General features: G+C 38.0%; 1 protein-coding gene across 6 annotated transcripts in view; it reads right to left on the bottom strand.

The window, feature by feature from the left end:
• The window catches only part of ZNF410 (zinc finger protein 410), a 41,693-nt gene that overhangs the window by 9,607 nt on the left and 16,765 nt on the right, over window positions 1–15,321 (bottom strand). For all 6 annotated transcript variants that reach the window (XM_070469616.1, XM_020906877.2, XM_020906878.2 and 3 more), the window contains 6 exons: window positions 14,626–14,761; window positions 11,029–11,247; window positions 9,624–9,815; window positions 6,094–6,244; window positions 5,216–5,397; window positions 852–941 (listed from right to left, as the gene is read on the bottom strand). In XM_070469616.1, the coding sequence (XP_070325717.1) occupies window positions 852–941; window positions 5,216–5,397; window positions 6,094–6,244; window positions 9,624–9,815; window positions 11,029–11,247; window positions 14,626–14,761 (970 nt within the window). The remainder of the gene's footprint in view (window positions 1–851; window positions 942–5,215; window positions 5,398–6,093; window positions 6,245–9,623; window positions 9,816–11,028; window positions 11,248–14,625; window positions 14,762–15,321) is intronic.

Genomic DNA, 15,321 nt, shown 5'->3' with positions numbered 1-15,321 from the left:
TGATTTAAACGAATCCACTTTAAAAGACGTTTTTGAGACCATTGGAAAAAAATTAAACATGGACTGAGTCTGAGATAAAACCAAGGAGTTATTGTTAATTTTGATAGATTATGGTAATGGCATTATTGTTACATAAAAAAGTATTTTTCTCTATTTTTATGTAAGTTTGACAAAATTTTACATAACAAAATAAAGAACAATAAAATGAAAACACTCTACAAGCCAAACAAAACACATCTGGAAGTCCACACCTAACCCACTGACTATTAGTTTGCTACCTCTGCTTAGAATTTGTCAATATTAAAACCCTGCTCTACCCGTAGGATCTCAGCTCTGAAATTCACAGCCCTGACTGATTATACTTCTCCAACTCCTTTGCTCCCATTGAACCACTTTGTTGTCTTCATGACAAATAACTTCTAGTTCCTTCTCTCCATTCCTCCCCTTCTGGCTTCCCTTTGCTTTCCACAGCTAGCCATTTGAACAAGTTCCTGATTCCATTCTAGAATCTCACTCTACTTTGAGTTCACTTCTGCCTTGGCAAGTCTCTGAATAACTCCATGTACCATATCTGATGTAATGCAGAAGTACCCAGAGTACTGGCCAAGTAAATTTATTGATTTCCTCAGAGAAAGGTCTCGATCAGAAAGCAGTTCAATAGCTAAGCTGAAAATAATAATTAGATTCTTTTCCCCTTGATTATATGACCCTTTGAGTGTAAGCATCAAGGGCCTTGATTTCTGATTCTGTCAAGAAAGGGAGGAAAGCAAGGCATCTGTTTTTCTTTATACTACTACCCTAACCTTTTACCCTTTTGGCTCTCCATCTTCCCTGAAATCTATGAATGGTACCTGAGTGAACCACCAAATGTTTTCGAAGACTAGAATACTCAGCAAAGGAACGGCCACATCCTTGGGCTTCACAAAGGAAAGGCTTCTCTCCTAGAGACAGAAAATGAGATAAAGACTCAGTCTTTTGATGAAATGACTTTTATTCTCTTTTCCCACTAACCTTCTCCTATTTTCAATCACTTACTCTGATCTACTGAATTCACACTATATATTATATATATAATTATACTATTATACTAATTATACTATTATATATATATATACTATTATATATTATATAATATATATTATATTATATTTACCCTATATATTTCAATTGGACTATCCAGCAGGTATCACCTCTCAGTGATCTTCTGGTACACAGCTCCACCCCGCCACCCCCATTTTCTTTAGAGTGGCTACCTCTGAACATAATACCTCCTTCTCCCTCCTCATGGGCTGAGCCCCAGCTTCGTTGAACCACCTTCTTATGTGATCCTATCCCTTCTGAGAAAATCAAGAAAACAGTGTATATGCTCTCAGAATTTTTACCTTACATCAATTCTTTAAGATTCAGTTTTATGATTAAGAATACATATTTTTGAAGCCTATAAAATAGGTATTACATAATACCATCTTATAAAAACAATTTTCTAGTCAGAGATATACAGAAAAATCTGTTGCAGTGTGTTAACAGTAGTTATATCATGATAGTGGTATTATGGTTTATTTTCTTCTTTGTGCTTTTCTGTAATTCTCATTTTCTACAGTATTGTTATTTTAAAAATGAAAAATGCATGGTGAAAACTGAAGACTGACAGTAATATTGACTTTCTGGCCCTGATACTGTACTATGGCTACATGTCACTTTGGGCAGAAGCTGGGTGAAGCACAAATAGAATTCTTTGTACTTTTTTTGTGACTCTTCATGAATCTATAAATATTTCAAAATAAAAAATGAAAAATATCAGAGATGCAATCCATATTTCCCAAGGGTCACAACCTAGTGAGAAATAAACGTCTTCATATATAACTTTAATATAAATTCCTTTATAAAAAACTGATTACGTGTACTTATAAAGGGAAGAAATTCCTATTGTGGTTAAATTTTTTTAAAAAGCTGAATTTAAGTTGCTCTTAAAAAGTGACAAGGATGAAAGGAAATTTCAGGCACAAGAACTAGTATGAACACAGCCTTGAAACTGAGAGTGCCCAGAGCAAGTTCAGAAAATGACAAGTGTGAAGTAAGTATATATATATTGGTCTTTGCCCCTGGCTCCTGACACAAAGCTCTTAAAATGCTTGTACACAGGGGTGCTAGGAGAATTTTTGGTTCTAACATTTAGTCTGGGATCCCAGCTCCTAATGCAGAGCTCCTAAACTCCTTGTAATTTTTTAAGTGATAATAGCACTAGGATAATCTGCTGTTCTAGTATTTGGTCTTTGATCATGATTCCTGACACAGAATTCCTAACCCCATGGAATTTCCTAGGTGATAGGAAAGTATTTTGTTCTAATGAGATGAATCTTGGTGGGCTCCTGGATGGGGGCTAGTCACCAGATTAGAAGCTTGGGAATTTCAGCTCCACCCCATTTTTCAGAGAGGAGAGACAGCCTGGAAATGGGTTAATGATGAATCATGCCTATGTGATGAAACCTCCATAAAAATCCCAAAAGTACAGGGTTCAGAGAGCCTCTGGGCTCGTGAACAGGTCTATGTGCCAAGGAAGTGGCACACCCCAACTCCACAGGGACAGAAGCGCCTGTGCTTGGAACTCTTCTGGACTTCACCCTTATGCTTCTCTTTATCTGGTTACTCATCTGTATCCTTTATCATACCCTTTATTACTTAATAAGCTGGTAACACGTTTCCCTGATTTCTGTGAGCTGTTTTAGCAAATAATCAAATCCAAAGTGGGGGAGGGGGTTGTCATGGGAACCTCCAACTGGTAGCCAAGTCAGACTGAGGTTGAAACTGACATCTGAAGTAAGTGGCAGTCTTGTGAGGCTGAGGATGTGGGATCTGACGCTATCTTCAGACAGTGTCAGAATTCAGTTGTTCAGTTGTAGACGCTCAGATGGTGTTGCAGAGAACTGCTTGGTTTAGGAAAACACATCTTGTTTCAGAATTGTTATGAGTGTGAGAGAGTAAAGGAGAAACACGGAAATGCTGCAAGTAAGGCTGGCATGGTGTCAAGATAGGAGCTAGGCCTTGACGGAGGGAGGAGCACAGCTCTAGACTGCACTGTTCTTTCAGACTGTACCACACAGTTTAAGGCTTACGATTTCCCATTAGTCTGTAACTTTCTGGAAAGCATATCTGTATACTCACCCTAACCTCAGAATGCTATGCACTCCAAAAGTTGCCAAATGAATAAAAAATATACTGATATATATGACAGAATGCCAGGAAAAAAGAAAATTCCAGTTAATAAATAAGGTTAAATGTTTAATAAGATGAACTCAAGAACCTTAGAAAAAGGATTTAAAAAACAATTAACCAGAATCTAGTGGCACAAATCTCTTCATCAAGCTGGCTTAGGTGAGATGGCCTTCCTGTTCAGAAACTGAGAGGACGGTAATTTTGCTGAGATAAAGAAGACTGGAGGTTCAAGAGACATTGCTGCAGAATGGTTAAAGAGCATGAGCCAGTTAATCCTGAGTCCCAGTCTTGCCACAACCACTTATCAGTATGGGGAAAATAGTTAAAATCTCTGAGAATGATTTTTTTTTAATCTATAAAATTAACATAATACAACCTCAAAATATTACTTTGAGGATTTGATGAAATGATACGTTAAATACATTAAGCATAGTGCCTGGTACACAGCAGTCTTCATGGTAAACCACTAAAACTGGCAGCTTTAATCACTACCGTTACTACTAAAAAGGAGTTGAGGTCAATTCTGACATCTGAAATAAAATGAGTTGTCAGCACTTAAAAATAAAATACTTGGAAGAGCTCTGGGGTCATACCAGAATTCAAATCCCAGCTCTACCATTTCTCAGCAGCATAATGTTGGACAAGTTCCTTAACTCTCTATCCCTCTGTTTCTCCATCAATAAACACAATATCTAAAGCATGAAGGAACTTTGAAAATTAAATAAGACAATGTATATGTGCTTGGTACATATTAAATTGCCTCAATAAATGCTAATTTTTATTACTATGCTAATTATTGAGATTCAGATCTGTGAGGCATCCAAGAAGAAATGATTAAATTGAAGCCTGAGATTGCAAAGAGAGCATATCGAGTAAAATGGGAGAAACTCAAACTTCTGAAATTGGTCCACAACTGGATTAACAAGGGAGAGCTAGCAAGAGTCAGAATGAAGAGAGAAAATCAGGTCACACTCTGAATAAATGATGTTCAGTTTTATCAAATGCTACAAAGATGAGAGGCACAAGGATAAAGCGGTTACTGAATTTAATAAGGCATCATGAATTCTACTTTCCTTAGCTATTCAGATAATGTTTTTCTTGTTCTTTTATTCAAACTGCTTTCTTGGAGCAAGAATAGTTTATCCTTTCAAGAATGAGCTGAGAACAGAGCTATTCTTTCCTAAAACATATCCCAGTGTTAATGTCAATCTAGAGGAAATCCCCAGAACACATGTGGCTTCACCTTGGCTTTCACTTTCTAAATGCCACTTATCTGTACCTGCTGTCATTTTAGCAAGGCTGGAATAAACAAGGAAGAGAAAGAGAAGATAGCAAGTAAGTGGGAAGAATAGCTACACATCCTACAGTAGTAGTTTAGGTTCAATGATTAAGCTCTGGCAAGAGAGTTAGCACAGCTTGGTCAAGGGGTTTGGAAAGTCACCCTTAAACTTTTAGATTAAGAAGTCAGGGTATCTTTATTTTGCTCCTTTGATATTAACATGCCATCTGTCTCCAAAACAAGGCCCTTCTCCATTCTGTTTCTCAGGCTGTGAGGCTCTAACAAAAAAGTTAACTCAAAGTCAGGGATTAATCTTAGCTTTTGTATTTCCCCTCACCTTACCCTAGTTAGTGCTTAAAATAGGATCTGTGTGGTTTGTGTAACTCACTAAATGTTAATGACCAAAATTAAAACTGTGTAATGTTCAAGGATATCTGGAAAGACTCACTTTTGTCCATATCTCATCAAATCATTGTTATTAAAGAAGGCCTTACATCTCCCTTCTGTTTAAGGCTACCAGAGGCAGAAATCAAACTGTTCATTCTCACGAAGAGGTGATGATAAATGCTACTGAAATAACTGAAAAGTGCCCTAAGGATCTGAAAAAAAGAAATTTCATCTTCAGAATTCTAGCAACAATCCCAATCTTCATCAACTAAGGACAGCCAGCAAGCGCTGAGCCAAGCAGCAGATGGCCTGCAGGAGTGCTGAGGTTGCACGCACCTGTATGGATGCGCAGGTGGTTCTTCAGGTTTCCAGCTGTTGTGAACTGCTTACCACAGTTGGACTCAGGGCACACAAAGGGCTTCTCCCCATTGTGGGTCCTCATGTGCACCTTCAGCCTCTGTAGAACATAGAAGCTTTTCCCACAACCTGCTGCAGGGCAGATAAAGGAGCGGTCGTTTCTGGAGGAAAAAAAATCACATAAGCAACAAAGCCTGAAAATGCTCTTTGCTAGAGAGAACAAGTCAAAGCTCCTATTGACTCTTAAAACAGATAGTAAATCCGAAATCTGGATGTATGAGAATCACTTTAAGTTTGTTAAAACTACAGATGCTGTTCGGGCCTGGTGCACTGGGAAGACCCAGAGGAATCGGGTGGAGAGGGAAGGGGGAGGAGGGAGGGGGGATCGGGATGGGGAATACATGTAAATCCATGGCTGATTCATGTCAATGTATAACAAAAAACACTAGAATATTGTAAAGTAATTAGCCTCCAACTAATAAAAATAAATGGAAAAAAAAAAAAAAATGAAAAAACTACAGATGCCCTACTTCTTGAAAACACTGATTTCATAGGTTCAGAGTAGAGTTTAAGCTTATGTATTATTAAGTTCTCCAAGAAATTATGTTTTATGATGAGATTTTGAGCACTCTTGCTCTAAGACATTTAGGTGACAAATGTCTTATTAAATTATTTGTCAAGAACAAGGTAAATTAGACAATGCAAATGTCTCTATTAAAGAACTAAAGACAGCTTAACCACAAGTGAGCTGGAGCTCCTGTTTTCCTTTAATCTGTCAAGTTGGGGGATTTCTGTCAAGTTCCTTCAGAAACATCAACATTCCTGAGTTCCAAATATGGAATTTCAGGTTGGCTCACCGATGAGTTTTGAGGTGGTACTTAAAATGAGCTGGCCACACAAATGTCCGGTCACAGCCTTCAACTGTACACTTGAGCTTCTTCTCCATTTGAGGAAGGGGCCCAGAATCTTTGGGTTGCCCATCACCAGAACTAAGGTGGACATTTTCTCCTGTAACAGAATCACATATTTGTAATCCAGGGAAGGATTCTGCTCAGATACTTTGGTTCAAACAATAAAACCACTGCTAGTGATCATTAATCACATGTCTACCTTCACCTTCCCCAGCGATCTTCGTATATTCACTTAACAACAGAAAGTGATTGTGCTCTGCATCCCCATCAACTTACTTACTCCACAGAACTACCAAATGCCACGAGACTAGGCCTCTGACAAATTTAAGAAATATCCAAAATGGTTTAATAATAATAAAAAAAAATCTGCATTCAACCTACTTTGCATTACACATTGGTGACGAAGCAGGTATGGCAACACCAGAAGTGGAGTCCTAGAGATCATCTGATGCTCTAGGCAATCAAAACTTGTATTTTAAGAAGGAGCAATCAGTCTGGCTTAATCATGGACTTACAGTAGTAATTTCTTTTGTAGACGACCAGCCTAAGATTTCTATCTTCTGAAGTCACTGTGGCTGTTTCTGTCACTCTAGAGAATAAGAATCACCTTCTCATTACCTGTACCACCCCTCCTCAATTATGAAATATTTAAGAATGCAAAAATTCAGCACATTTTAAAATTTCTAATCACATTTTTAAAAGTGAGAGATAGTATCTGCTCAAGTTTTTTGTTAAGTAGAATAAAAGGAGGCAAGAAGAGGAACATATACTGCAGTGACTTACTTAAATTTAAATGAAATTAGTTTAACTAAAACTTAAAATAAATTCCAGATTAGCAGGTGGTACATCCTTTCTTTCATTTTCTTCAATACATAGTTGAACATCAATAGAGAAAAACATTCTTAACCACTTGTTATTGTTCAGTTACTAGGTTGTGTCCAACTCTTTGTGACCCCATGAACTACAGCATGCCAGGCTTCCCTGTCCTTCACTATCTCCTTGAGTTTACTCAAACTCATGTCCACTGAGTCAGTGATGCCATCCAACCATCTCATCCTCTGTCGCCCCCTTCTCTTGCCCTCAACCTTTCCCAGCATCAGGGTCTTTTTCAATGAGTCAGCTCTTTGCCTCAGGTGGCCAAAGTACTGGAGCTTCAGCTTCAGCACCAGTCCTTCCAATGAATATTCAGGGTTGATTTCCTATAGGATTGACTGGTTTGATTTCTTTACTGTCCAAGGGACTCTAAAGAGTATGCTCCAGCATCACAGTTCTAAAGCATCAGTTCTTCAGCGCTCAGTCTTTTTTATCATCCAACTCTCATGTTCATGCATGACTGCTAGAAAAACCACAGCCTCAACTCTATGGACCTCCATGGGGAAAGTGATGTCTCTGCTTTTTAATACAGTCTAGATTTGTCACAACTTTTCTTTCAAGGAGCAAGCATCTTTTAATTTTGTGGCTGCAGTCACCATCCACATTGATTTTGGACATCATTAGAGAAATAGATTCACAACCACTTAATACTATTATAAAAATATGGAATTTATCTTTCCATTACAAATACCTTAGGAATAAGATTCATAATTCCAAATTTCTCCTGTCAAAGCCCAAGACGAGGATAACATGTTATACCTACCATACTCAGGAAACTGACAGTTGATCAAAGGCAGTATCTGACCCATCTATTAATCTTATTTTCTTCCTGCCTTACATTCTCCTTGCTGTACTTCACCAAATGCTAATTGCTCCCAGGTTGGAGCAGAACCTAAGATGACTTTTGCTAGTTAATATGACTTAACTTGTTCCTTTTTAATACTGTAAACAGTTTGTCAAAACATGGGTAAATTTTAGACAGCACACAAGTGCATATAACATAAAGAAAATTTCCCAGTAACTCCAGAACTCCAGCTAATTAATTTCTAACGAAAGGTCTGTAAAAACCCATGCTAATCCAGAGATTTAAACCAGTGACAGTTATGGCTTCGTGCATTCAATTTTGCATCAGTATAACCATAAAATATGGGGAAAAAAATCCTTCAGAAAGGAGTGAGTTGCCTTATATTTAAGTTTAAAAGTTTCCCAAAGAAGTGCTCTCTAAACCACTGTTTTTGAAAACAAAGCACCGTTTGCAGAACTGTCTTATGGTTTTGCACACTACCCTCCAAAAAGAGCAAGAGCGACAAAGAAATTCAATATACCTTACATTGTATATGTTGAAGAACACTATAAACTCTTCCAAGACTCTACAGTTATGGGGGTAAGGTCTTTGCATTTGGGATAAAATTTTCAGTGATAGTAGTATTATATAGAGCAGGAATCAGTAAACTTTTTCTGTGAAGGGCCACACAGAAGATATTATGGGCTTTGAGGCCATACAATCTCTGTCACAACTACTCAACTTTGCCATAGTAGCAGCCATAGACAGTCTGTAACTAATGGGCATGCCTGTGTTCCAATAAAACTTTATTTATAAAACTTTATATAACAGGTGGTTATTTGGTCCTTTGCAGACTCCTGATATACAGCACCACATACAAAACTAAAATATTTCTCTATTTCAACTTAGATGAAAGTGATCGTATGTTTGTGGTAATGACAGTATGTACCTAACCTCAATCTTTTGCCGTATTACCTTAATTGTCACAGGTTAATGAGAAAATACAGTGGCAGATTTAATGCAAAAAATATTATGGTCAAGGTTTTGCAGTGGTTTAGGAGGGGCTTGAATAGAGCCATGGTCTTCAAGCTTTAACATGCATTGTAACTATAATGAGGGCTTACTAAAAACTAAAAATGTTTCTGACTCAGTAAGATGAGACCTGATAATGTGCATTTCTAAATTACTGGTGATGCAGATGACCTAGCGACCACACTTTGAAAATTACTAGAGAAAAAGAGGCCCAGAGTAAATAGTACAGGCATGCTGAACTCAAGAAAAACCACACTATACCCTATTTGGATATTCAGAGGTCTTCTGAAGAACTGGTTCTACCCTTCTTGCTCTGCCTGCCCCTCAAAAGCAGCACTATGGTAGCTGATAATTGCTAAACCGCCATGAGCAGCAATCTAGTTTCAGTGAAACATTGCCATCTGCCACACTGATTTAATATTAATTTCATTTTTATCTGTTTTGTGGTTTTATTTCTACTGATAAAACCATTTGATTTCATAATGGTGTAAAGTCTCTAAGTATAAAGAACAGTACAAAATCAACTGAAGATAACACCAAGATCTGTGAAAAAAATTTTTTTAAAAGGGTTCGGTGTATTATTTAAAGCTGACAATTGTTAGCTGATTCTGCACATGAATCTGGCATGGCTGAGTTATTTTATAGAAAATTAAGATATGCAATTTACACATTTCTAGCCTTCTGCTCTCACCAACAATCTGGATTATATGCAACTCAAAAGATAGCCAGTGTCTTACCAAAATCTCTGCATGGAATACAGCAAAGGAAAATAACACAGGGATCTCACCACTGCTGCTGGTTTTTGCATTCTTTGCCAGCTGAGCCCGAGTAGCAGCAATCAAACTGTCATGGGCCAACTCCTGAACCCGGAGGAACCAGGGAATGCTACTGTCTGTGCTCTCACTGGAGAGGAAATCATTCCCTGAATCCTCTGCCTCATCTTGCACAAATACCAAGTGTTCGGCTGAAGAGCCCAGACCTGGAAGAAACAAGAGGATATATGCAAGTTATCCACCAAGTAATCCCTGTGACTGACCGTGGCTCAGAATCTCTCCATGTCCTGAATCAGCTATTCCAGACTTTCACGTCTCACCTCAAGCTTCTGTTCTCATGCAAGATTAGGTCATCATCTCTCTACTCCCAGCTGAGAGACTAGTCTTTATCTTACCTCCTCCTGTTTCAGAGGCAAAGTGTGTTTCCTAGCAACCCGGCTAACCCTTACCTCTAGGATCCAATCCTATCTTTTAGTTATCTCCTCTCCACCTTCAACCCATTCCTCCTTAGTGGCTAACTTACAGCTTCTCTTTCAGCCTTTCGATCTGTCTAAGCTCAAGCCTCTCCCACATTTTTCTTTTTTATAGAAAATCTCAAGTATGACTCTAAATATCACCTGCTCACCTATTCCTTCAAAGTCATGTTTCTTGAAGTTTCTTAACTTCTAACTTGTGCATCTACTTTCTCACCTGCTGTCCACTCCCCACCTCTTTTAATTGGCTCCATCTCCCCTGCCTCAGTAACAACTGCTCTTGCTAAGTTTACCAGACATACACTTCCCAGTCCTCATCTCACTGGCCCAATTTGTAGTATTTGGTATGATTCACAGAAGAAAAGATACTAAATGTGGCTTTCCCCACATCATTCTCATTCAGTTTTCTTGATCCCTCTCTACTGGCTCCTTCCCATTCTACTATCACCCCCTTAAAATTTTTTTCAGGGTCCCAGATGTGCCCTCGTTTCTGTTTATGCTCCAGACTACTCCTGAATCAAAGAATTCATGCTCATTGTTTCATATAGCTCCCAAATGCTGGTAAGCACTAAAAACTATTCATTTCACACCATACCTGTCTAGAACTCTGGATTCCTATTTCTAACTCTCCAAAGTCTTCCTGTGAAATCTCAACATCAACAGGCACAAATCGTTCACCCCCGTCCTGTTCTTCCTGTGTGCACCATCTAGCTGAACACACCACTGAACTCCCCCAAACAAGAAAATGTTAAGCCATCTGAGAGTCTGCCTTTTTCCTCTATAAGTTCAATTGATCACCAAACTACACCAATTCTCCAAAATAATAAAATAATAGCTTCTCTCCATTTCTAGTATGACTAAGTTAATTATTCCTCCTCACCCTCCTGCCCCACCTCCAAGTTTTTTTCTTAAGAATGAGTAGAGGTCAGAAAAAAATAAAGAATACCTGCTCTTGTTAGGTTAAGAAGAATAAAAGAAGTGCTATCACTTGGCTGTAGATCTTGCAACAAGCTAGGGGACTCTGGAGTGGACAAAAACTCTGGAGACTTCTGTACAGTCTGAGCCCTCGTCTCTTCTCCGTCTGGACCCACATTCACCTGAAGGCTTCTCAACACAGCTGAGGAAGGAACCTCCTTGGAGGAGTTCATATGATTTGGAGTATCATCTAGTAAGGGAAAATACCACAGCTTTATGTAGTAGTTATCTCCAAGGAGTTCACCATTTTGATACACAGTACCTAACACCCTTGTGTTACTTAGTAACTAGTTACTTAGTTACAAGTAACTAGTCACTTAGAAACTAACACCCTAATAGGAGCAAATAGCATTTTCATTTTATGAATATAAAATCTGCCTCAGAAAAGAACAGAGTGTGAAAGGCAGCTAAAGCTCTAAAGGACATCAATCAAAATGTAAGGGGCAGACTCCTCTGGCGGTTGGCAGTAACTAATAACAAACCATCCACATTTGGACATTATAGACCTTTGTCCTTTTGAGGCTAAGTAAAGATTAACTCAAGAATAGGATTTAAATTTTCAACTGTTTTACTTGGGAAAAGATGCCGCTCTGATTTTTATAACATGTATTTGAGAGGTCTGGTCAGTCATTAAGGGAAAAATCACAGCCTGCAACACAATTGAAACTGTACAGAATCATCAACATGTTTCATTAGGGTTCTGGGTTTATACCAGATGTAAAGAAATAATTCAGAAGACTTGCTTCTAGAGCTTTATTCTAGGGGAGGGGATGAATTTCCAAAGATTCTAATTGCAACATAATGAGGAATTACACTTCTGTGCTAAAGCATCCAATGTTTTCAGGGGTTTCATTCACCTTCATAGAATGCAGGTTACATTTTTCTCTTTTTTGAAGGAGATAACCAATAAGATTATAGGAATAAAGTAGAAGCCTAGACACAGCACTGGGGTTCTAAAGCCTAATGAAATTGCACAGCAAAGTAAATGAACTTAATCCCACCGAATTGGTTAAATGGTAAGTTTTATTCTATATATATTTTAACCACACACACAAAACAAAGCCTGTTCTTAAATACAGTTCATAGCAGCACTGTTTGTCATAATATGATGCTGGAAAATAACTACATATTCATCAATAGTGGCATAGATCAAGAAGTTGTGGTACACTCATAGAACAGTATACAGCAATGAAACCAAACAAACCGCAGCTATGCTGTTGAACAGGTTGACAAGGATGAATCTCACAAATATAGAGTAAAAGAAGAAAGGTACAACAAGATATATTCATATGATTCCACTCATTTAAAGTCCACTTGACTATTAGCAAGGAAAGCATTATTTTTGGATGCAATGAATTCTTTATTTTCTGGAATGAGACTTGGGGGATTAAACTTAAGTGAAGTGAAAGTCGCTCAGTCGTGTCTGAGTCTTTGAGACCTGACGTACTATACAGTCCATGGGATTCTCTAGGCCAGAATACTGGAGTGGGTAGCCTTTCCCTTCTCCAGGACTTAGAAAACAAAGAATTAATTGTCAAAATATTGAGCACAGTGGTGACATATGGAAGAACAGTTTTTCTTTATCAAGGAGAAACACATGCAAGGCCTGGAAGCTGGCAATGTTCTCCTTCTTGACTGGGTGGTGGGTATCTCCTTCCTTAATAACTCCTCAAAATGTATATCCATATAGTTTTGTGCTTTTCTGTGTCTAGCACATATCCCAACTAAAAATAAGTAGGTTATATATCCACACGTATTTAGGAGGGAGGGGAATGAGGTTAGCGAGGTATGTACAGGTATGTTTGTGTTTCTAATAGCATGTTTCATGAGCTGGGAGGTGAGTACTTGGGTTTTCCTTTACTATTATCTATATCTGGTTGTCTAAAATATTTTAAATCAAAGTTAAAACTAAAAGAAGGTAATGTAGTAAAGAATATGGATGCTCTTGTTTCTATTTTCACTTCATTATGGTTAAAAAATATTTGTCCAATAAATTGAAATTAGAGAAAATTTAGGGGAAAAAGCCTAATGAAGATCAACACTTATTAGCACAAGGAAATTTTCACATATTGAAAATCCACAAGGATTTGGAAAGACTACCAACATACCAGTAGAAAAATGGGAGCTGAGAGACGGAAGATTGTGGGAAAGATAGGAGCTAGATAGAGACACCTTAAATCAACACTGGTTGAATATATCTGCCCTTAAGTCATTTCAAAAATCAGAGAGAAAAAAAAAATCAAAGAGAAAAGAACACCACTAGAGAATAGTAACCTAAAGATTTTATAACAAATAGGTTGTCACAACATATGACCCTCCCCTGATTTAACATTAATATTCCAAATTTTAAATATTTCAATTTCCAGAAAATAAAGAATTCACTGCATCCAAAAATAATACTTTCCTTGCTGGTAGTCAAGCGATGGGATCTCCTTCTTCTCATACAAAGCTAATCTCACTACCCATGCTCAGAATTCTACTACTTCTTCCTACCTCTCCTGAAGTCTCCTTACCAATTACCCACTCTTTCTGTTCACAGCTTCTCTAATGGATTCTTTCCCCTTAACACAAAACCACCCTCTAATATTTCAAATCTTAAAAAAAATTAACTCTTTAGTCTACTCTACATCCTTCTCTTTTTCCTTCCCATAGCAAGACAACCTTTAGAAAGTATATTTCCTCAACTAAACTCATCCTTGCAGTGATATCTCAACCTGCTACAGCCTGGCTTTCCATTCCCTCTCCAAGGAACATGTCCTGCCTAGGGCAATAATGACTTCACCGATCCTATGGCACTGGTGGTGGTTTAGTCACTAATCCTGTCCAACTCTTGTGACTCCGTGGACTGTAGCCCGCAGGCTCCTCTATCCATGGAATTCTCCAGGCAAGAATACTGGAGTGAGTTGCCATTTCCTTCTCCAGGGGATCTTCCTGACCCACGAATTGAACCCGGATCTTCTGCACTCCAGGCAGATTCTTTACTGACTGAGCTACGAGGGAAGCCTATCTCATTAGGATGGTCCCTCTATCACTAGCCTCTTAGAAGCATTTGTCAATTTGACCATTCCCTTGGGTTCCATGCCTGTACTTCATACCAGTATTCCTCCTTTTGCTCTAGCCTCTCTTTATTCCCTTCTTCACAGGCTCTCCTGCCTCACCCTCACCCTGTGCCTTGAATAGGTACCTTGAGTTCCATGCAGTTCTGCCTTGGCCTCCTTTTCTTCTCACTCTCAGTCTATAGGTGTTCCTATCTGTTCTTATGACTTAAAACTACCAGTGCAGGGAATTGACAGTCCAGTGGTTAGGACACCACACTCTCAATGCTGAGGAACCAGGTTCAATTCTTGTTTGGGGAACTAAGATACCACAGGCTGCACTGCATAGCCAAAAAATTAAACAAAAAAGCTATCAATGCACTATGACTCCCATGGTTGCTTTTCACCATGACTCCTTTAAGTTTTAGAGTTTCTACCAGTCAGTTATAAAGTTATCCCATTCTACTAGTACCACAGAGGAGGCTAAGTTCGTAAGTCTTGTTTATCTTATCTTTGATGATACTAATTTTTACCTGGTAACATTAGCCGACTGCATTCTGAGGCTTCAGTCACTGGAAGTAGGGACAAGCAAGTTATGTCTTTAGCTTCTGATTCTACTAACCCCTGTCCCAGGGGGATGGACGTATTCTGAACAAACTGTACCAGGAGCTGGAGGGGAAGGAGTGGATGTGGAGACAACAAATAATACAGGTTGTCAGAAATATATCTAAACTTCTGAATTTACCAAAAAGAGACTATGTATTGATAATTAAGTCTTGATTGCTCACTACTATCTGCCTTATTCATAGAAAAACCAGATTAACTACAAAATATTATAAGTTATTTTTATTAAGTGTTCTATTCTAGACAAAAATTGAATGATATGGAAAGTAATAACCTTCCACAAAACAGAGAAATGATAAAAATAATTATAGTTATAAATAGTTATAGTTATAAATTATAGTTATAGTTATAAATTATAGCTATTACAAATTCAACAGCAACAATGTGTATGATTATAATATACCTTATAAAGCACTTTTCTGTGTATTGGCTCTTTTAATCCTCACTGAACTCAGTAAAATTGCACATGATTTTAAAGGTAAGAAATCAAGATGAAGACACTAAATCACTAGTCCAAGGTCACATCACTAGTTAGGAGCAGTGTCAGTCTTCATACTTAGGTAACATGATTCCAAATTTAGCTATCTTTCCACTAAACAACACAA

The sequence above is a fragment of the Odocoileus virginianus genome, chromosome 6 (assembly GCF_023699985.2).
Source record: "Odocoileus virginianus isolate 20LAN1187 ecotype Illinois chromosome 6, Ovbor_1.2, whole genome shotgun sequence".
Lineage (NCBI taxonomy): Eukaryota > Metazoa > Chordata > Mammalia > Artiodactyla > Cervidae > Odocoileus > Odocoileus virginianus.
Note: the sequence above shows the minus strand (reverse complement) of the source record. Positions and strands in the feature narration are given on the sequence as shown.